Source organism: Castor canadensis, chromosome 1, assembly GCF_047511655.1.
Source record: "Castor canadensis chromosome 1, mCasCan1.hap1v2, whole genome shotgun sequence".
Lineage (NCBI taxonomy): Eukaryota > Metazoa > Chordata > Mammalia > Rodentia > Castoridae > Castor > Castor canadensis.
In genome coordinates, this window is record NC_133386.1 from 123,918,665 (window position 1) to 123,940,618 (window position 21,954).

At 38.2% G+C, this 21,954-nt stretch overlaps 1 protein-coding gene across 19 annotated transcripts in view; it reads left to right on the forward strand.

Annotated features, from left to right (window-relative positions):
* Nucleotides 1–21,954, forward strand: part of Dlg2 (discs large MAGUK scaffold protein 2) — a 2,025,432-nt gene that overhangs the window by 1,535,923 nt on the left and 467,555 nt on the right. For all 19 annotated transcript variants that reach the window (XM_074081674.1, XM_074081712.1, XM_074081675.1 and 16 more), the window contains 2 exons: nucleotides 16,676–16,820; nucleotides 19,062–19,200. In XM_074081674.1, coding sequence (XP_073937775.1) covers nucleotides 16,676–16,820; nucleotides 19,062–19,200 — 284 coding nt within the window. The remainder of the gene's footprint in view (nucleotides 1–16,675; nucleotides 16,821–19,061; nucleotides 19,201–21,954) is intronic.

Genomic DNA, 21,954 nt, shown 5'->3' on the forward strand with positions numbered 1-21,954 from the left:
AGAATTCATAATCTGAGTTCTGACACATCCCTTCCCCTCAGACAGAGATGCAACTATTTTGTTCACCGGGCTGCCCACACGCTTCACCCACACCAACACATCACCACCTTTTTTGAGCCAAGGAGTCAGATGGCAAACTATGGCAAAATTAATTATAAATAGGACAATATTTGTAGCTATGCTGATAAATTTGCTTCATTTCCATTAACTATTATGCACTGCATCTACAGGATAGTAATCAAATATTGGAAATTCCTAGTAAATAGATCTCAAGAAAGATGAGCATATCCAGTCTTATGTCTGCCCCTGTAAAATAATTCCTCTAATCTGTATCTGCAAGGAGCAGACGCACTTCTCTATCACCCTTGTGAAGAGTTTGGGGAGGATAGATCTATCTAAACAGAAAATTTTCATGATATATGCAAGTTTTGAAGGTTAAATCCCAAAATTTTGTATTTATTTTGCCCACTTCCTTAGGCTTTCCTGGTTTAATCCCTGTGGCTAATGTCATAATTGTTAAGGACCACCATATTGAATTAGCTGAAGACTTCCATAATAATCTTGATAGCCAATGTTTATTTGGTATTTACAATCTCCCACATAAATTTTAAATTGCTTTTTTATAACATATATTTCCTACAACAATGGATTTCATATAAATGAAAGGAAACAGAGATTTACTAATTTGCCCATGTTTACATAGTTAAAAATGGAAAGAACTGAATTTCCGATTGAGTCGATCTGACTTCCATCCATGCTCTTCACCATCAAGAGATACTTCTTCCTGTCCATGGTGTTTGTATTGGGTTCCTTGAATCTGTCAATCAGTTCTTTATTTCTTCCTTTGTTCCTCATTCAGTTATTCATTCTTTTAACAAGTACATGTTACCTACCCACTATGACCCAGGTGATAGCCACTATTCAGAAAAGAACTCTGTCATGAGGAAATGTCAGCCCAAACAGGATAGGTAAAAATTTTTGTACCAATTATGACATTAGTCAAACGTGTAAGCTTAGAGTGTTGTGTTTCTTCACCACCTGAATCCACTACCATTCTCAAGAATTTCATTTTTGAGAAATTCTGAAACTTGTTTGCTTATTTGTTTTTGATATAAAAGTTGATTCTTATGTTATTATACCTTCTGAACTAGAAAAAAAATGTTGTTAGGGTGTAAGAACTGAACAAAGTCTCTCTAGAATATAAAGTTTATTGCTTGAAATGTTGACTTGGGAATGAAATGAATTGTGATCATCATCTTCTACATTGAAAAATGAGAGGACAGTTTCATTCTCAAGTAATGACTGTCTTAATGACTAGTTTCACCTTTGACTCATTGTTCTGTAAGAGTTTGGTTATGGGCAAGTGTTCTGGTATTTCTTCAACTGCTACTATTGTAAAATCATGCTAGATGTTGTGTGCTGGTTTCTTGAAGCTGTATTTAAGTTTGTAGCTTCATTTCAAATTCATTAAACAAATCTGGTCCAAATAATTCTATCAAAGGATATTTCAGGCACCACACTATTTTCCTGTTATAATTTTCTTGATATTCATTGTAGATATAATGATTTCAAAAATAGCTGTGGCGTAATTCTTAAGCTTTATGGCATAGTTTAAAAAAATGAACCTTCAACAATAATAGGTCTCTTCTCCCTTATATAACAGAAATATAATTAGTACTTCCAAGGCAACTGGCAAGCTGAATCTGGAAATGAAAAAAAAATGATTTATTTCATGATATTCTGAAAGAAAAATGACCCTAAGAGTGAAGGAGAATAAAGAAAAAACCAGTGAAGCCGCCCTAAAAGACCAATTATTTTTCCTTAACCCCAAAATATTTCTTTATGCTCTCTTCTGTCATTCTTTTCTAGTTCCTCGTCCCTTTACTATCCTACAGCCATAACCTCATTTTCTGCCCCCACTTCTACTCTCCTCATCCAAAGGAAGTGTAAATGATTTGATTCTCTGATTTTCCAGCTGTACCACACTGCGTATTTTTCCCTAAATATGCTATTCTTTCTAAAGCAAATTGTCTCCCTTCTTAGGAAAAAGTCCTCAGAGTTCTAATAAGTACACAGGTCTAAAATGAAACTCCATTCATTTCCTTAGGCTTTTGTGGCTGTATACCCATAATTCAGGAAGTCTCCAAGCATCAACCCAGGACTGAGAGCACCTTTTTTGAAGTCTTAGTAGTAATAATCCTTTCAGTTTTTCAAATAAAACAGCTATTGTGCTGGCCATTACTGACTCATATCATATATATTGGGTATGGTTTTTTTTCTCAAAGAACTTCTTATGTCTCAGAATTGAAAAGTATCTGTCTTAAATGTCATCTTGTTTCAATAGTATTTGAGTCATGAGAATCCTACAGAAAAGCAACCACATGACATGGTCCCTCTTCTCTGATAGGACTCCTCTGAAGGGTGGAGAACTTAATACCTCCCCAACACTACCCATTACATGCTAACCACCATTCAGATTTTTCCCCTTAAAATTATGTTGAAATGTATTTCCCTATAAATTTCTCCCTTTATTCATAACTCTGTCCCTTAGAAACACACAAGTGAGGATTAATTCCTCTCCCATAAATGTTTCAAAGAATTCTGTATTACCACTTCTCTCAATCTTATAAGATGTTTTACACATTTTTCTACAGTAAATTTTATCACACATTCATTTATCTTTTATAAGTAGAATACACTTAAAATGTCTTTGGAGTCCTTAAAATCTTATTCCCCACTTTTTAAATCCCAGGAAAATTTGTAACATCTGACCTTTCCATTATTCTGCTGTAAGGGAAATTTATCCTGTCTGACACCTTTTTAGTAATCCCCTTAATGTTTCAAATGAGATGACTCTAAAGTTAGACCACTCTGCTGCTTCAAGCATCACCCCAATACATGGTATATGCTGTTTTAGCAAAATAATCTTTAAAAAAATTTTTCCTTACTATATGACACTAGAATTTTGCAGTTTGGGTTTTTGTGTGGGTATGGGTGTGAGAGGGACATTTGATTTTTGTGGGTTATACCAATAACTTAGTTTTGAAATCTCAGACAAAGTAGAATATCTCTTCGCTTGGAATTTCATAGGTCAGACAGATGGTCAAAAGTTAACGACACTGAAGATTTTCAAGTTTTTTCATATATTTTCGGTCAGTTTTTTCTTAAGCTCTACCAAGGTGATGCATAGAGCCAAATATTTTATAGAAATATGATCTTTTTTGCCTTTTCTGCATAATAGCAGAAACTTTGAATCCAGAATCATTTGCCTTTTCTACAAGGATAGCAATAGTTGTTAGTTGTCAAATTACTTGTCACATTGTAATTTAAGGTTTAAAATCTTAGACTATTTTTTTCTGTAACCTCTGCTTGACATTTGAAGAAAAAAATGTCAGTGAGAGAACTTTTACACCTTTTACAGATAATGTGTCCATGTCTTCTTTCCTTAAAGGGAAGTATTAAGCCAGGGGCAAGATAACAAAGTATCAAAGTCAAGTGGAAAGACACTGGACTCAGATGTGGGGAGCAGCATTTTAGTCCTAGGCAGCTGCACTCACTACCAAATCAACCCTGGGCACATCAGGTGCATCTTTGGTCCTTTGTTTTGTTTTGGCCTCTATGACAAAGCAGCATTGCCGTAGATCAGAATTTCTCAAAGTATGTTTTAAAATATTAGTCTTACTCCTGTGTTACATAAAAAGGCTTTGTGGCCAAATAAATTTGAGAAATTCTGCAACTTGTACCCTACCCCTATTGCTGATCCTTAGTAAACTTCAGCATATTAAAAGGTCTGTGAAGTCCTGTAGTCAAGAAAGATTTAAATTATTGAATTATAATTTTCAACCTTATTTAATTATAGAATCAGTTTCTTGGAGAAATGCTTATAACATATCTTCAATTAGAACTTGTTGGAGTGCACATATGAATAAAATAAAATAAAATAAAAATAAAAAAAGAAAGAACTTGTTGGAGCATGTTCCCAGTGTGCTATATACAAGAATCTCTTAGTTTTATTGCAAAATTAATATTCTGTGAAAAGGACAACAAGATCAGTAGAAACAATACAGTTTTCTGAATGAGCATTAGTTGTAGGGACTTAAATAGTATTTTGATACATTTATGAAATTCCTGGTTTTATTAAAATACCAATAATAGGAGAAAAGAGCAGAACAGTTTCTGCCTGGAAGCAAGGAGGGTGAGGGGGAAGAGGAAGAGGGCGGGGTATGGGGGTGGGGGGAGAAATGGCCCAAACAATGTATGCACATATGAATAAATGAATAAAGAAAAAAATAATTATACAATGTCTAATTATGGCTGTATATTTGTTGATTGATGAAGAGATATCCAAAAGTTATGGTGAAAAAAATATCAATAATAAAATCATTGAATGCACTGCAAATATGTAGAAATTATTTGAATAGGATATTACACAAACTTCATATCCTTTCACCTTAATTCTCATACAGCACCAAAAAGCAAAGCATTTTAAATGCCATATATGTCATAAGAAATTACACACAGGACCAGGCTTGGCTATTCATTGTATGCAGGTACTTTAATGCTGGCAATTTAAAAAGATGGGAATCTTTGACAGTCGTCAGAGGATTACGACTGAGAATTCTGAAAAATGCAATGGAATTAAATGGTCATTTTCAGTATCTATGCGACTACATGAAAGACAACTGCTTCAGTTGCACAGTGGTGGGACAACAAAAACAACATGAACTTGGATTCTTACTTGAAAACAGCCATCCTTTACAACAGGTGTGGACGCTGAGCCTGATCCTGGACTGGATGTGAAGTGTTCCCTCAGGGTGCTTTGGAGGAAGAGCTGTTGTCGTCCTCACAGAGGTAGAATGTTCAGCCTCTGTAGTGGGTTCTGGAGTTGAGATCGTGAGGTGAAAGTGATGTGCTATCTGCCAATGGAGGAAGATCACTAGCCTCCTCAGAGGATTCTGGAGACGGAGTTGGGAGTTGTGGCTGAATTGGTGAAAGTTCAGCATTCGTAGGGGGCATTACAGGAGGAACTGAGCTCTCCTGCTGGCTTGGAGAAGGTTCCTCAGGAAGCTCTTCTGGCTGAGTTGGAGCCCCTTGATTGACTGGAGAAAGTTCATCCTTTTCCGAGGGTTCTGGCATCTGAGTTGTAATCTCATGCTGGTTTTTCAAAGCTTCATACTGTTCAGAGGACACTGAGGACTCAGCTGGTTGTTCCTGCTGGGGTGGAGGAGGTTCAAACTCCTCAGTATGCTCTGAGGCCTGTACTGGAGCAGCCATGTGAATTCCAGAAGGTTGAGCCTCCCCAGGAGACACAGAAGGCTGAACTGTTTGATCCTTCTCACCGAGAGAAGGTTCTGCCCTTTCAGCATACTCTGAAGGCTGAGTTAGAGCAGATGCAGCCTCCTGGGCTGGCTCTGGAGTTATGGTAATTGCCACATCCACAGGCTTACTTGTTTCACTGGCCAAGTTGTCCTGTTGTGCTTGATTCTGAACGGGAGCTTGAACTGTCACCTCTGGAGCTTGAATTGTCGCCTCTGGAGCTTGAACTGGAACCTCTTGCTCAGGTGAAGGCTTGACTTCCTCAGATGGCTTTGCAGGCTGAACTGGAGCTTCTGTCTGGCTTCCAGAAGGTTCCAATTCCTCAGAAGACTCAGAAGGTTGAACTGGCTGTTCTTGCTCACTGGGAGAAGTTTCAGTCTCTGAAAGAGGGCCTGAAGGCTGAGGTGGGACCACTTGCTGGGTTAAAGAAGGTTGAAGCTCCTCACCATACTCTGGAGGCTGAACTGGGGACTGCAGATGGGTTCCAGAAGTTTCAGCCTCCCCAGGAGATTCAGAAGGCTCAGCTGGGGCCTGTGGCTGGGCTAGAGAAGATGCAGCCCTCTTGGTAGGCTCTGATGTCATGGTGATTTCCACATCCACAGGCTTACCTGTAACACTGGGCAAGATAGTTTGTTGAGCTTGATCCTGAGCTGGAGGTTGAGCCGTCACCTCCTGATTTGGTAGAGTTGGAGCTGTGTTCTCCATAGGGGACTCTGGAGCTTCATCTGTAGGATCTTGCTCAACAGGAGTTTGACTTCTTTTGGAGGAGTTGTAGGCTGAACTGGGGCTTCCATCTGGCTTCCAGAAGGTTCAGTGTCTTCAGGGAGCTCTGAAGTCTGAGCTGGAGCCTCTTGTTGGGTGGATGAGAGTGTTACATCCTCAATACTCTCTGAGGCCTGCTTCTGCCTTGGAGAAGGCTCTGGAGTTAGTGTAACCTCCAGATCGATATGTTTCATGGTGACTTTTGGCAAGTCTGAAGGCTGAGCTTCATTCATACTTGGAGATGGAGCATTTACCTCACGGTGCACGGATTGCTCCACCTCCTCACTACCAAGTTGTTGAACTGGGGCTTCTTGCTGGACTGCAGAAGGTTCAACTTGCTCAGGGGGCTCTGGAGGCTCATCTGTGCTCTCCTGAGGTTTCAGAGGAGGGCTGTCAGAATCAGCTGTGCTCAGACCTGGATCTGTGTCATCATCCTCCAAGGGTTGTGTCTGAAGCTGAAGGTTTGCAAATTGGTGTGGAGTTCCAACCACAGTGTCATCAAGTCTGTGATGCTGAGCTACATACTTTTTCAGTTTCCAGGGTAAACCAATAAACATTTTTCTTTTTGATCTCTTATGATCAAGAAGTGGAACAAGTACATCAAATACTTGATCTGAAGCCTGATCCAGTCTGACAGGCTGTGTCTTACTTTTGAGTAGAAGAGGCAGAGCTGGGGCCTGATTCTGTTCCCCACTGGGCATGGGCACCGCTTCTGGGGGTCTCTCAGGCAGATTTAGCTTGTCACGCAGCTCCTTGTGTGCAACAGCAAACTGATCTGGCTCTGGAGACAGCTGCCTAGCAGATACCCGGTCCAGGAAAGGAAGCAAACTGTCAGTCAACAAGTGAGGTGGGGAGAGCACCTGCGAGGGAGCAGATTATCCCAGATAATCAAACCCCCCCGGGTTTGCCGGGGGTGTGAGCTTCTCAGGCGAGTCAGGAAGGAGGTCCCAGGAGTGTAAGGACCAGGGCTCAGTTGGCCCAGGTGCTTCGGAGGTCAGCTGGACCAAGTCCTGGGCCCTCTTCGGAATGGGAAAACCCTGGGTCAACAACCATACCTCTAGCGACATGAGAAGGAGCCTTGGGGCCCAAATACCTAGAAGGGACATGTCATGCAGAGTCGCAGACTCAGTGGGAGTCAAGGGAGTAATGCCTTCTGGCAGCTTCCCTAGCTCACCTTGGCACAGCTCCTGCCCTGTCACGCCCACCCTTTCTTTATGACACCTTTGTTTAGGTAACAAACCCTTACAAGGCTCAGCCCAGTTGGGCTTCAGGCCCTGCAGTAGGGAGCCTTTTCCCACAAAGACCCAAATGTCATTCCCCTAGAGGAGGCCACAAATGCCTTTTATGGGGCCACTCCCCCACAGCGAGGCGGGGTTGGAGCTCCTACCTGGGGCCAGTAGCCCATTGGGTATGGCAGGGCAGGGCGGGGCCTCCAGGGATATTCCCAGGGCTAATCCAGTTCAGGCAACCTGAGCTTCTCCTCTTCCAAGGGGACATTCCAGAGATACTCTTCCCCTTGGCTGTACTGCTTCCAAGAAAAGCAACTCGCCTGCGAAATCAGAGCCAATTAGGGTGCAGGCAAGACAGCGCACATTACAGTTATTTATTCCACAATGCTGCCATTTCCTCTAAACTCTTAGTTCCACGGTTCATGATCCACCACTCCCTTGTTGGGGCTACCAGAGAATCAGGGATGATTCCAAAAGTTCTGCGGGAGGGGTCTTGGGCGGTGGGCAATTCAGCCTGACACAGAAGGTTAGAGTCTGACATGGCCCCTTACATTGGCCTGGGGAAGCAACCACATCCCGCCTTGGCTCAACACAGTGAGAATCTAGAAGTGACACCACCACTACTCAGAGGTCTACCCCATGTGCACGCGTGGACAAGACATTACGTCCTTCAGAGCCCTTCTTACAACAACCTATTTTACTGTATGTTTATTGTCCACCATGGCCCATCATGTAAAGTCCCAGAATAGGCTTCATCCTATTTATTCCCCTCGCCTTGCACAGGGCTGGGCACATTGTGATGGTTTTAAGGATGGATCTGTTATAATCAGATTTCTGCAATCAGCGCTGACTTCTTATTTCACAGGAAGCTAGGCCTCCTAAACTGTGACTGGTTTTATTTAAACTGAACGAACATAATTATTTTACACGGAAAAAGCTTCCAATACTTTTTCAGCTTTATCTCTACCGTTTCAAGACAAAACACTTCATAACTTCAGGCTAAGTTAAATGATCAAAAAATCCCCAAATTAAGTTCCCACTGGCATGTAACACACTTTTTGCTCCTCCCCTCTTAGCCTATCCTATACACAGTAAGTAATGTCTATTTCCTTCTAGAAATTACTTTGGCAACTTAATCCTTAATCCTTAAGATTTAGGGACTTTCAGATAATTGATTTATAGAAAGGTTCTTTGGAAGGCAAAATATTCTCCGTGAGACATGGGAAGATGCTGAGATTTAGGTAGAACTCCACAGTTGAAAAGCGTAATGGTTTTCACAGGCATAAAATAATGGCATAAGGCTGAAGTTAGTACTTTGTTCCCAATCCCTGGGATCCTGTTTGGGAAGAGTTCTAAAAAGATTTATGTTCAATCATCCTGACCTCTTGAACCCCTGCAGAGGGAGGGAGCCCAGCCCCTCTCTTGTATCCACAACTATAGTAGTACTCAGAGGCCTCAGTCCTGCTCTCCACACTTCAAACAAGAGCTCAGAGTTAAGACTGGGAGTTTAGGAAACGCCCCAGAAATCCCAATTAATTCACTTGAGGTTCCCATTTTGCTAAGAATGATACGTGTACAAGTCCTCCAAATCCTGTTTCCTGTTTTGAATCATGGCTACACTGGCTAAGGTACCCTTGAGCTTTCCTCTCCACATGAGTTAACTCGTGTAGTTCTTCACTTTTGGCATCTTCCCTGGGTCTGTACTCTATAGCTATTTTACCACTACTGAAATAAAGTTAATAAAGATCAAAAAAAAAAAAAAAAAGACTGGCTCCTACAGTACCTCAGTTATTCTTTTTTAGTTTTTTGGTGGGGTACTGGAGTTTGATCTTGGGGCTTCATGCTTGCAAAGCAGGTGCTCTATCCTTGAACTATATCTCCACTCATTTTGCTCTGCTTATTTTGAAATGTGGTCTTGAGAACTATTTGTCTTGGCTGTCCTTGAACCATGATCGTCCCAATTTCAGCCTCCCAAGTAGCTAGGATTACAGGCATGAGCCCCAGGCACCTAGCACCTCAGTTATTCTTCATCCCCAACCATATGTGCACACAGTGTACCTTGAACAAGTTCTTACCTCCTTATAGTCCCATTCTCCCTTTCCCTCTTCCCCACTCTTTCAAACAGTGTTTAGTGGGTTTCATTATGCTGTCTTCATATGTATATATGTAGTGTACTTCCATCCTCTTCTCACTTCTCAGTATCCTTTTCTTCCCCACCCCCCTCAGTACTCAATCAACCCTGAATTCAAGTCAGAACCTCTGAGGTAGGGGACACATACATTTTTAATTTTTTTAATTGTTCTAAATGATTCTGATGTGCAGCCACATTAAGAACTGGTCCTACCTGACCAACCCCATCCCAGTCCACTCTTCCTGAAGACTAGTCTGGTGTAGTGCTCATTCTGTCAAGCCAGTAGAGTGTCATTTAGCCATTGCCTGAAACAGGATGGGAGACATTTGCAATGGGGGTTCACCCTCTTGAATTCCGACCCCTGCAGTTAGAGTCACTTTCAAAACACTAGAAAAAAAGCCTGGATAAGTATTTTCTGGGCTCCCTTCTAGTTTGCCTTGAATGTAATAAGTTACAACTCAATGCAATTACAATGACATATTTTATTTAAGGGTTAAAGCCTTCTATTGATTCCTTTTTAAAATTTATTTTGCTTATACGCAGTACAACAACCCTATATATAACTTGCTCTTCGGGTATCATATGTCTTTATAAAATTCTTTTAAAAGCATATCCCATCAGTAAAACATAAAAAGTCATCTCTACTATATATATATATTTCTTTAATTCAATTGGCACATATACAACTATGTTAATATGTTATTCACATTGTACAGAAGTATAAACATAAAGATAAATGTGATAAATATTAATATAAGTTCAAGTTTTCTTCCTGTGTACAGTGGATTGCCCTGGAGTTCAGGCCATACTGTCCATTTTGGTAACCAGTGCTAAGGAAGATGCCTCAATCAGAACATCATTCTCCCTCGCCCTGTCTTTATATGGAATAAAATCCTAAAATGCACTGATGAAGAAAAACATCACTATTGGAGTGTGGACTATATCCTATAAGCTGAGATGACCCAGTGTTCACTTTCCACACCAGCTCTTCAACTTTATATCCTGTGCCCAGCGCAAAACAAACATCCAATAAATGTGTGTTGTTGCTGAAATGACCTTCATTCCTTTCCTTACTCCTCTGACTCGTCATAAATTAAAAGAGAAACTCAGCACAGATACCTCATTCTTTCTATAAAACAGGGAATTTTGATTACTTTTCCTTTATCATGGCACAATATTTTTAACATATTTAGCTTATTTCAATACTTTTTAGGTGCCAACTATTTATAATGCTTCATATTGAGAAATTTTAAAAATGAATGTGATTTAAGCACTGCTTTGTGAAGGTCAGTCTTCAAGGTATGAAGAGGAAGTACAGAAGTAAGTGTTGTACAAAGTGGGGGGTGACAATTTCCACAGAAAAAGCCCCAAACAGGAAAAAGCTATTTCTAGCAGTAGGATCAGCAATAGCTCAGTATCTGATTATGGTAGTTTGATTTCTATTTGTTTACTGCTTTATTCTACTCAGGGTCTCCTCATGTTTGTGCAATTATTCCTTTCTCATAAACACAAATAAATCACCAAATAAACAGATCAGTATTGACCCCTTTACACATAAGAAAATGGATTCTGAATAAATATGTTAACTGACTAAAAATCATGAAACTAAGAACTAAAATCAGATCTGAGTCTACATTCAAAATCACTCTCAAGAAACATTTAACTTTGATTAACACTATGATTTTCAAACTTCTTTGACTCAGAATTCTTTCCTTAAGGTAATACATATAAAACACCTACAACTAGAATTAAGTGGAGCCTTCATTTTTAGACACTCCAAGGTTTAACACATTTCTCGTAAGTTTAAACCTATTCATTATGTATGAGAAGTTAACTTCCTTTTTTCCCATTCTGATTTTCATTGCTCCTGAAAGATTACTATGTGTGTCTCATAATTAGGCCACTTTACTTAGTTCCTATTCCTCCTCATTTAAAGTTTTTGTTCTTGGCCAAAAAGAGTTAATTTTTTTCTAACCATACAAATGAATAGCTCATTGCTGAAAAGACTAAAAATAAGAAGATGCTGATTGCCTAAAGATACCATTATCAACATATTTCCTACTTAGTGATAGTTATTTTTTAAAATAAATTACTATAACCATTCATCTCAATAAACAGCAGAGATTTTGTCATGGTTTATGCATGTTTATTTTCACATCATTGGTATTACTGCATTGGATCGATCCCCTTCTTAATGTGTCTTACAAGCTAATGATCAGTCATTAACAACATTCATGTTAGGGTTTGCGATTTTCTTTCCAGTGTCTCTAGAGTCCAATATTTTCTTACGCTAAGTCTTAGGTAACCTTTATGTCCCCAAACACCTCCCACTTTGTCCCACCACACTGATACTCTCGCATGCATATGAAAGGTCACACATTTGCCATCCACACATTGCCCATTCTGTTCATAACCACTTCTACTCCCACTCCTCCCATTTTGCATAATCACAGACATGTATGCTTACACTCATTTGAATTTCCACAAAACTGTCCATGTTCCCTTCTTACACGTTCCCTGGCATCTCTTTCTTCAGCTGGTTTGCCACCCATTGCATGGTGCTCCAATTCTATGCTTTCTCTTCTGTTTGCAAAAATGAGTCATCTTACCTCCAGTATCTCTTTCTTGGCCCCAGTCCTCCTTCCTGTCGCAAATATACAGTCAGGCATTGCATATGTCCCCTCTGTAAAGTGCACCCCACAGAGAGCACTGTACTCAAATGCACTTCATTTTTTCCCTGAAATCAGGCCAGTTGTTCAGTGTTCACCATTATAGGCAGATACTTGATGCAAAATTTTAAAAAGAAAGACAATGAAAAACAATGACAAGAGCAACTAGCCAATCAGAGTAATGTCCCTTCTCTCTGCATACAATCATCTCCAGCTGTAGGCCCTTTATCTTGAGAGTTCACAATATAATGCACACACATAATTAACCCAAACAAACCCACTTTTGTGAAAAACATTTTGAAGACTTCAGCACAAAAGAGCACTTTTTGGTCCAGATCCCATACTATTCTGAATTTTTTAAAAGACCACACAGAAGCCTCATCAGCAGTACCCTAATTAAACTCATCAGTTCACAGATGTTTACAGGAAAATGATCAGCGAAAATTTTCACCAAGAAATCCTATTTCCTGGGAAGAGAGATGGATCGCAATGGTAATAATGATGAGAACTAATATAAACACTTTAATGTGCTTCCACTTTCCATAGACCAACACATAAATCAATAATCTTTGAGGTGGCAACTATTAGCATTCCTACTTTACAGATGTCAAAACTGAGGCTTACGAAGTTAAGTGTATCCCAGGGTCATAGAACTAGGAAGTGCCAAGGGCTCAAATCCCAGTGTGCCTGAGATAAAAAGCATGTGTTCTTAATCACTACATTCTGTTGCCAATATAATAAAACCACCTGTTCCAAGATTAAAATCCGTGCAAATTTAAATTCTTCAATTACCAAATAAAAGCCAACTGAACAAATGCTATTTAAACTGCTGTTATCCCCATCAATAGTCTCTTTCCCATTGCTCATCTCCACCCTTTCCTTAACTTCTGCATTCTAATCTAATGATTTTCCTAGAGTCTGTTAGTGAAGTCTCTTTCCAAAAGCACATTTAAGGGTAATGTTTACTGAATTGTTTCACTTCCTACCTCAAAAATGGGAAAAAGGTACAATTTAATAAGCACTGGCTCCATCTCTCTTTTGCTGATAATCTAAGGAGTTATGTACTTCCTGCACTCTGGGGAGAGAGACAATGAGCCCTCGTCAGCAACAGGGCTTTGGTGCCACCTCTAATCTAGTGCAGTGAGTTTCTAGCCTTTGGGGACTTTTCCCATTGCTTTGTCATAGTCCTTTGTGTTACGCCACCAAATTCTATTTCTCTTGTAGTTTTCAATATAGATGTTTCTGGGGCTATGGTCACAATATTCAGACCTGCTTTAGGCAATTATGTTTTGAGACAATACACCCACTTCCACATGCATTTTATACCATTGTATGACCATCACTTGTAAATATCCATTATTTAGGCACAAGTGGTACTGCCCTAAAATAACTGATTAACCAAATATAAAAATGTTTTAAAAGGATGGTGAACTATATTAAGCTACTTTCCATTTTACTTATTTTTATCATTGACTGTGTCAGCATACTAGGACAATGAAGCGTACTGTTGTCACTGGATTAAGCAAGACATGCAATGACTACTTGGGCTTTATAATCCTTTGAAACTTATATTACCTTTATATCTCAACTTGGAAAGAGACCCTGTTCACCTAAAGGAAGAAGGAATAGATAAATGATATAATCCCTAGAGTTAAATGAACACTTGAAGGCAGTCTCATTTTCATCCTTCAGGAGACCTGGGTTGTTACTGATATCTTTGCCATTTGGAGACTGTGACTGCTTTGTTCTAAGTTAAACACTCTTTAATCGTCAGATTTTCTCATATGTAAGGTAGGACTAATTACTAGTGTCTACCACGTGGAGATGTAGGGAAGATCAATTGTATGATTGGTGTAAAGATGTATGACATAGTACTTTCCAAATACGTGACATGAAAGCATTGAATAAATGTCAGATCTATTATTTTTGTCATTTCTCTAATTAAGGGCTGCTATCCCCAACTGTGCTTCCCATACTGGTAGTCCCTCTACATGCTACATGAGTCTATTCACCTATACATTCACCCCACAAGAAACAGTGTCCTGTTAGAATGTGCGTTTGGTGAGAGCAGGGACTGCATTTATTTGGAAGAATCAGTAGAGCTGAGTGGTTGAGAGTATGACCCTGGGAGCCAAACTGCCTGGCTAGAATTCTGCATCTACTTCTTATCAGATCAATGACTTTGGGCAAGTTTCTTAACTTCTTCAAGACATGCTTCCCTCATCTGTCAAATGAAGGTAATTATATTAGCTATCTCATAGGTTATTGTGAGGTTCGATTGTGTTAATATATGTAAAATACTTTAGAATAGTGCATGACATTTGATATAGGCTATATAACTGCTTGCTATGATTATAATTATCAATTTAATTATTCAGCACTGTATCTCTAATACCTAAATGAGTGCCTGGCACATAATGGCTATGCAGTACACATTTGACCAATGAATGAGAGAAAATAAAAACCAATAAAGAGGCTCACAGCTCAGGGTCAGCATTTATACACATTAGTCAGATTCACCTCCTCACAATACCAGGGTTCCAACCTTGGGCTATACCACAAAAGACTAAATGGCATATGATACTTATATAGCAGCATGAGGTAAAAATAAGTAAATAATAAAAAATAATTCTACAAGGCATTGTATGACTAAAGTGCAAATTAGGCATCCAGATAATTTGAAGAACAATCCTCCCCTTCTCCCCTCCCGTCCTCCGCTTATTCATCGCTCCACTTTCTGTGGTTTCAGTTACCCTCAGTCAACCACAGTCAAGAACTATTAAAAGGAAAATTCTAGAAATAAGCAATTCATAAGTTTTAAATTGCACACCATTCTCAATAGTTGGTGAAATCTCACACCATCCTGCTCCATCTGGCTCAGGATAGGAATCATTCTTTTGTGCAGCATATTCATACAGTACATGCAATCTACTTGTTAATCACTTGTTTCACATCTCAGGTATCAGACTGATGATCATGCTGTCACAGTGGTTGTGTTCAAGTAGCCCTGATTTTACTCAATGCCTTGAGATACAAAGATAGAAACGCTGGCATTTTATTGTAGTACATTCTTACAATTATTCCCTTCTATTATTAGTTATTGACCTTTTACTATGATTAGTTTATAATTAAATTTTGTCATAGTGTGTATGTATAGGAAAAGCATAATATGCATAGGATTCAATGCTATTTGCAATTTTAGGCATCCACTGGGGATCCTGGACCATTTCCCCTTCAGATAAAAGGGTACTACTGTTCTGAAGTGATGCATTCCAACGTTCTATGCACATTTATTTTAATTCTATATTACTTCAACAGAAAGTCACTAAATAATCACTCCATAGATAGACAATAGCCAAATATTTTTAATATTTATGAATATTTATTCTCATTTCTTCAAAGACTATCTTTCTAAAGACATTAGATTAAAACCAGAAATTTACTGGGAAGAGCTACTTTAATGTCATGGCCATGAAATAAGAATTACACTATATCACAGATTTCTCTGTACAATTAACAAAAGGGCATTGTTAGATGCTGATGGCAATAGGGTGCACTTGAACTTGCTCATCTGCAAAGCCTATATTCCAACATTAGCATGCTTTCCTTAAAATATTTTTATGTCTGGGAATGTAGCTAACTGATAGAGTTCTTGCCTAGTACGTGCTAGGTCCTGAGTTCAGTCTCCCACACCTAAAAAAAAGGACTCATATTAAATTTCATTTTGATAGAATATGTTTAATATGAGAAAAATCCCAGGTTTGGGGAGCAATAGGGAAACAGGAGGTCTCACTTAGTGGTGGTCTGAGAGTAAACTGGTTCATCTTTCAAAAGGCACTTTCAGAATTGATATAAAAAACATAATAATGTTCACACCACTTGGTCTAGCAATTCCATGTGTATGACTTATCCAAAAGAAATTATTAAAGTTGTATACAAATATAAAAAACATATTTCTTGCAATATTATTTATAGTAGCAACAAATTAGAAGCAAATAAAACATGTACTAGAAAGAAATTAGTTAAATCGATGTTATAGCCAAGCAACACAATGCTTTCTGAAAAATAAAAGTCATGCTGTTGAATTGCATTAATATTATCACTGCACGTTTAAACAGGCTCCAAAATAATGTGCATAAAATGGCTAAAATTGCTTAAAGAAATAATCCAAGTAGGGATTATGGATGACTTTCTTTTTCTTTTTCTTTTTGCTTTGTTTTGTTTTTTCTTCAGTTAACATGTATTACTTTTTAATCACAAAAATTTAGCAGATTAAGAGAAAACATTTGGCCCCTTATTTTTCTGCAAATACTATTCTGATTTCCATTATAATAAGTCACTTGCTCACAGAGAAAGGTAGAGGCAATTTTGTTTTTTAGCATCAGGACTGTACCTTATCTGCTTTGGCTAATGCTTAATCCATCTGTTCTGTCAAAGTGTGATGTAAATACCAAACTTACCATTGCAATTTAATCTTTTTAAAAGATCATAATTCCAGGTATCATCCTGCCTGAGTATATCTTACAATTTCATCAGTTTAACTCTAATATTGATGCTTGCCCTTTCAGGTAAACAACTACAGTTTAGAAGAAGTAACACATGAAGAGGCGGTAGCAATATTGAAGAACACATCTGATGTAGTTTATCTAAAAGTTGGCAAACCCACCACCATTTATATGACTGATCCTTACGGTCCACCTGATATTACTCACTGTAAGTACCATGCTCAGTGTCATCTTTGAATAGCATGCCAAGTACACAAAATTGGCTTTAAGAGAACCATTTTCAAAGTCCTCTGCTCATACCTTTACTCTTATCTAGCTTCTGGAAGTACTTCAGAAAGAATATTCTGCACTTCATTCCCATGTTGCTTTACCAGATCATAGCTAATGTTTTGAAGGTGGGCCACCTTGATGAGTTTGCCAACTCCACCATTTGCTCCCCCATTATGGAAAGGCTGAATGGCATATGTTGTGAGCAGTGTGATTATAATAGTACAGAGGGAATGCATTCCAAAAGAGTATTTTTCAACCCATACAGCATAATAAATCTTACACCAGAGTCTTGTCTCTTTCTACTTTGGATCTAAATAGCAGCACAGTGGAAGAGAGAAGCTGGCAAAATAACCCAGAGAGCTCTGTGCTTCTTCCTGAGGAAGGAGCACCTGCGCTTGAATGGTGAAGTCATGATCCTCCATCATCATCAGAACACTTACCTTTACCCAAAATTGTTATATTGTAGGGAAGCAAGAGAAAATAATCAGTCATGGATAGTAGAAGTAGGTTGAGGAGGGAGTTCTAGGGCAACAAACAACATGAGTTGCATGCTGGGATCTCACAAAATTCACTGCTACATGAGAGCCATGTTTTCTCCTCTTCTTAGTAAATCAACAAGAACCTAAGGTTCTGTTATTGGGAAGTGGATTTAGAAGAAGTTCACTTTGAGATGAAAATTAAATGGCTAGTTTTGTTGACATAAGTATGCTTGCTCATTATGAAGCCTTGGGAGTCCAGTTGTGAGTCTCACAACTCAGAATGTGTTCAAGACCTGCCATTAGTTAGTACTATGGTCATAAGTTATTTAATATTTCTTAGATTCATATGTTTCTCCTGAGAGAAATTTAAGGGTTAAATAATTTCATTACCTGCCCCATTTCCTTAGCTATTTCTTTTCTTAATGATTCTAAAATGTCTTGTCCCCCCCACAAAAAAGTCTTTTTTTAAAGAAAGAAGTAAGCTGACTAAAGACTTATCTTAGAATAGGAAAGAGTTTAACTTTCCATTTTTCAAACTAGATGAATTTAGAAAAATTAGCCTTGAGAGTTTATAAGCCACTTTGTGTAAGGCATGTAAGGTCAATGGCAAATAAAAAAAGATGGAAAACAAAACTTTCTAATCAGTTTGAGAAGTATGTATTAAGCAACTAACCATGTGTGAGATACTTTGTAAGATAATAAGTGGGATGCAGAGGAAATATAATCATGGCCTTGAAGGAGCTTGCTAGTAGGAAGTTAATTCAGGTATATTAATATAGAAATAATTGGTAGATTAAGAGGGGTGTATTTGCTAGAAGAGAAGTAGAAATAAATGTCCCTTTGGGAGGGCGATATGTAATCTGTCTTTGGAAGATCAGAAAAACCTTTATGCAGAGGTACCATCTGAATTATGTCTGAAGACTGATGAGATGTCTGCATATGAGCTAGAAGAGGAGACATAAATTGTAGATACTTGATAAAATGGAAAAGGTGAAAATATCAGAAGCACACACTTTGTTTGAGAATAGCAGGATATGTGATAGAGAGGTATTGAAATGGATCAAGTTTATAAGAATAACAAAGAGGACAGTTTATACTATATCCAGTACAATAGTGGCAATGTAGAACATTAAGCAAGGGAACCATTTAAGCATGGTTAGACCTGGATTTAAGGATGGTTAACTTCATCTCAATATACAAGTTGGATCTGAGGAGAGACTGAGGAGCAGGATCCCTAGTCAGGAGATGTCATCAGTTGCTCAAAATGGAAGTGAGTTAGGAAGAGGAATGGAAAAGAAAGGTCAGAGTATAGTGCATTTAGGGTAAAAATCTTATGTAAGAATTTATTCTGTAGGAGCTTTTTGATGATTGGATAGTAATTATGTGAAAATAATGAGAGCCCCACAATTGGAAAGCTACCATTTTCATTTCAATAGAAAATCAATCCTCATTCTGAAAGCATGTATGTTGGGGTTACAAATATAGCTGTTATTACATCTTTCCAATTCCAAAGGTTACTGTGCACTTGTATATCCTAAATGCAAAAAAAACAGCAACTTCTCCCTCTTGGAGGACAAGAAAATCTTTGTCATGTAGCAAAGACTGCATTTTTAGTATATTCTTTAGAGTACAGCAAGGCACATTGAATCACCCACATAACAGGTTTCATTTTATTTCTTTTTCTTTTTCCAATCCCTCAGCTTACTCTCCACCAATGGAAAACCACCTACTATCTGGCAACAATGGCACTTTAGAATACAAAACCTCCCTGCCGCCCATCTCTCCAGGAAGGTACTCGCCAATCCCAAAGCACATGCTGGTTGAAGATGACTACACCAGGTTAGATATGCCTGATTGTTAACTGGGTTTGTTGTCACTACCAGGAAAAAAAAAATCACGTTTGCCTAACTGTCAGCAGTTGCTTTGGGAACTAACTAAAGCTTCTTTGAGCCATTCAAACTTAGTATAGTTCTGCCTCAACTGGAAATCTGCAAATACTTGCAAACATGTGCTAACATCCTCTATTTGGAAGCAAAGTCACAAATTCTTTGGAGAAATAGAAATACACACTTATCCGCCATTGTGATTTGTTAAGACTCTTCATGTCTGATCCCATTTGACCATTGTAGCCATTCTGTAAGATGGGTATTATCACTTGATGAGAGAAGTTAGTGCTGTTGTTCATAAGGAAGGAAGTACATACAAATATTACCAGTATCTGGTTAATTGAGGTCAGAAGTGAAACTGCTCTTCTGACTCATGTTCTTGCCACAAACAGCCACCTATGTTTCAATATTTGAGCAAATCACCTCTTTCTCTGTGCAGTAACTTTAGGTAGAAAGGAAAGGAGTGAAGTTAACTTCAAATGGTTTGAAATTAATACACCATTTATTCCAAAGGGGAACAGAGCCAGATTCTAAAAGTATAAAACTGCATTACTAACCTTGTAAGTGAAGCCAAATATGTCAGTGTTCCTCTGAAAAAAGTTGGGTCTGACAGTTCAGGAAGAAAACCACCTGAATTTATTTAAATTTTCATCCATAAAGACCCAATAAATATTGAATGATGAATAAATTAATGAACAAATGATAGCTGAATAATAAGGAATGTACATTTTCTTCATATTGTTCAATGTTTTTATTCCAAACTAATATATGCTTCTTACATTGGGTGATGGGATGCAAAGGTGAGGAAAAAACTACAATTTCCCTCAAACTCCCTCCAGTGTGACCTATCTTGAGGTACACTCAGTATGGCAGCCTGTGATGAACTGTTCATATGTTCTCCATGCTCATACAAACACAGACAGATGCATACTCAGATACAGGTGGGGCTTGACACCAACATGGCAAAACAAGTTCATATTTTACACATCGCTCTGCAATTTGATTTTCTCCGTGCATAATACTTTACCAAAAATAAGAATAACTATAGATGCATACTTTATTTCTGTATGTTTTCTGTGTAAAAATGAAAGGGATGAATTATTTTGGTTTTTATATCACACCTGTATAATTGAAGTCATTTATCAGCCTTTTAAAAAGTAGAGGAGATTGACTGCTGGGACATGCATGCATTCTTTGTCCTTTTCATTCTTTGGTGTATCTTTTTAAATGATTAAGCATTTTTCACACATTTTGCAATATCAGGTTTGCTGAAGTAGCTTGTTATATCTTTAGCCAAGGAATGGAATGTTTGGAAGCTGGAAATGTGCATCTGTGGTATAAGTCAAATATAAATTTCTTCCTATGCTGAAATGTTTGATCTCTATGTTCTTAATTAAAATAAGGACTACAGCAAAGGCAGTCCTCTGTAAGGAATTAGGTAAGTATAGGCACCTTTATCTACCAGAGCAATGACCTTTTGCTCTTACTCTATTGCTACTATTTGATGTGCATTTACTTAGAAAATGCCATTTTATCCTACAGCATCCATAATAAATGAATATTTATTAAAGCCTCTTTACTAGTTATTTTATATATACCATAGATTTACGTGCACTACAGATGTAATCCTCCCCAAAACAGAGAGAGACTTTCATCCCCATTTTTGAGATGTAGAAATTAAAGCTCAAAAAAAGGTTAAAGAAATAGCTTGTGGTCACAAACTCTCAAGTAAAAGAAATTGAATTCCTTGACAGATGTTAAATTCTAATGAAGAAGAAACAGTTTAATGTTCTCCTTAATTTCAAAATGAAAATCAGGTCATATAAAGCTCTGCTTATCACATAAATGTGAAGGTAGAAAGGGATCTGAGGGCATGGGCAAGCTCTAAAGGCAAGTAGACCAGCGTTGAGACTTACCTCTGTCACCTGGGCTTTGGTTTCCTCATCTGTGCAAAGGAATAATGATTGAATCTATCTCAACAGGTTGTGGAAATGATCAAATGAGATAATGAATGCAAAGAACTTAGAACAGTGGCTGTCACATAATAAGAACTCAATGAATGTTATCCGTTTTCAGTACCTATACTTAGTATCATTACTAATCTGCTTCTGATGTCAAATGGAATGTTCTTACAGATGGTCTCTCTGGCAGACAGTCAATTTCTACCTACAGTGAACATGCTTCAATATCTTACTTCCTGCCCCTGGTTCCTCCTCTCTTTCCCTGAAGTGCAGTTTTACTAGTAACTGCAAACTTTCTGAGTGATTGGTGCCCGGCCAAATTATGAAATAAATCATATGAACTCACATGCATGCATACCCTTCTTTCAGCTCTCTCACCACTACTGTGTTCTCTCACAGGCTCCCTGCTATCTGTATTACCATGGGGCCAAGAGATAATTTGCTCAGAAACAGATGTAATGCCTCACTCATTCATTTTAATTGAATATTTTCTACTAGACAGGGGACACTGTACTTGAAATGCAAAATCTAAAAAGAAATACTATCTAAGAGGGGGTAAAAATGATTGAAGTACATTATATGCATACATGGAAATATAAAAAAAAACCACACAAGAATTATTAAATTGAGGCAAAACTATACTTAAACCAGTGGGTTCCCCAATGCCTGTTTCCTGAGTATTTACCTCATCCTACTGTAAGGTTTTTCCACAAAGCCTAATTTTTTGTTTCATAATGTTGAGATTC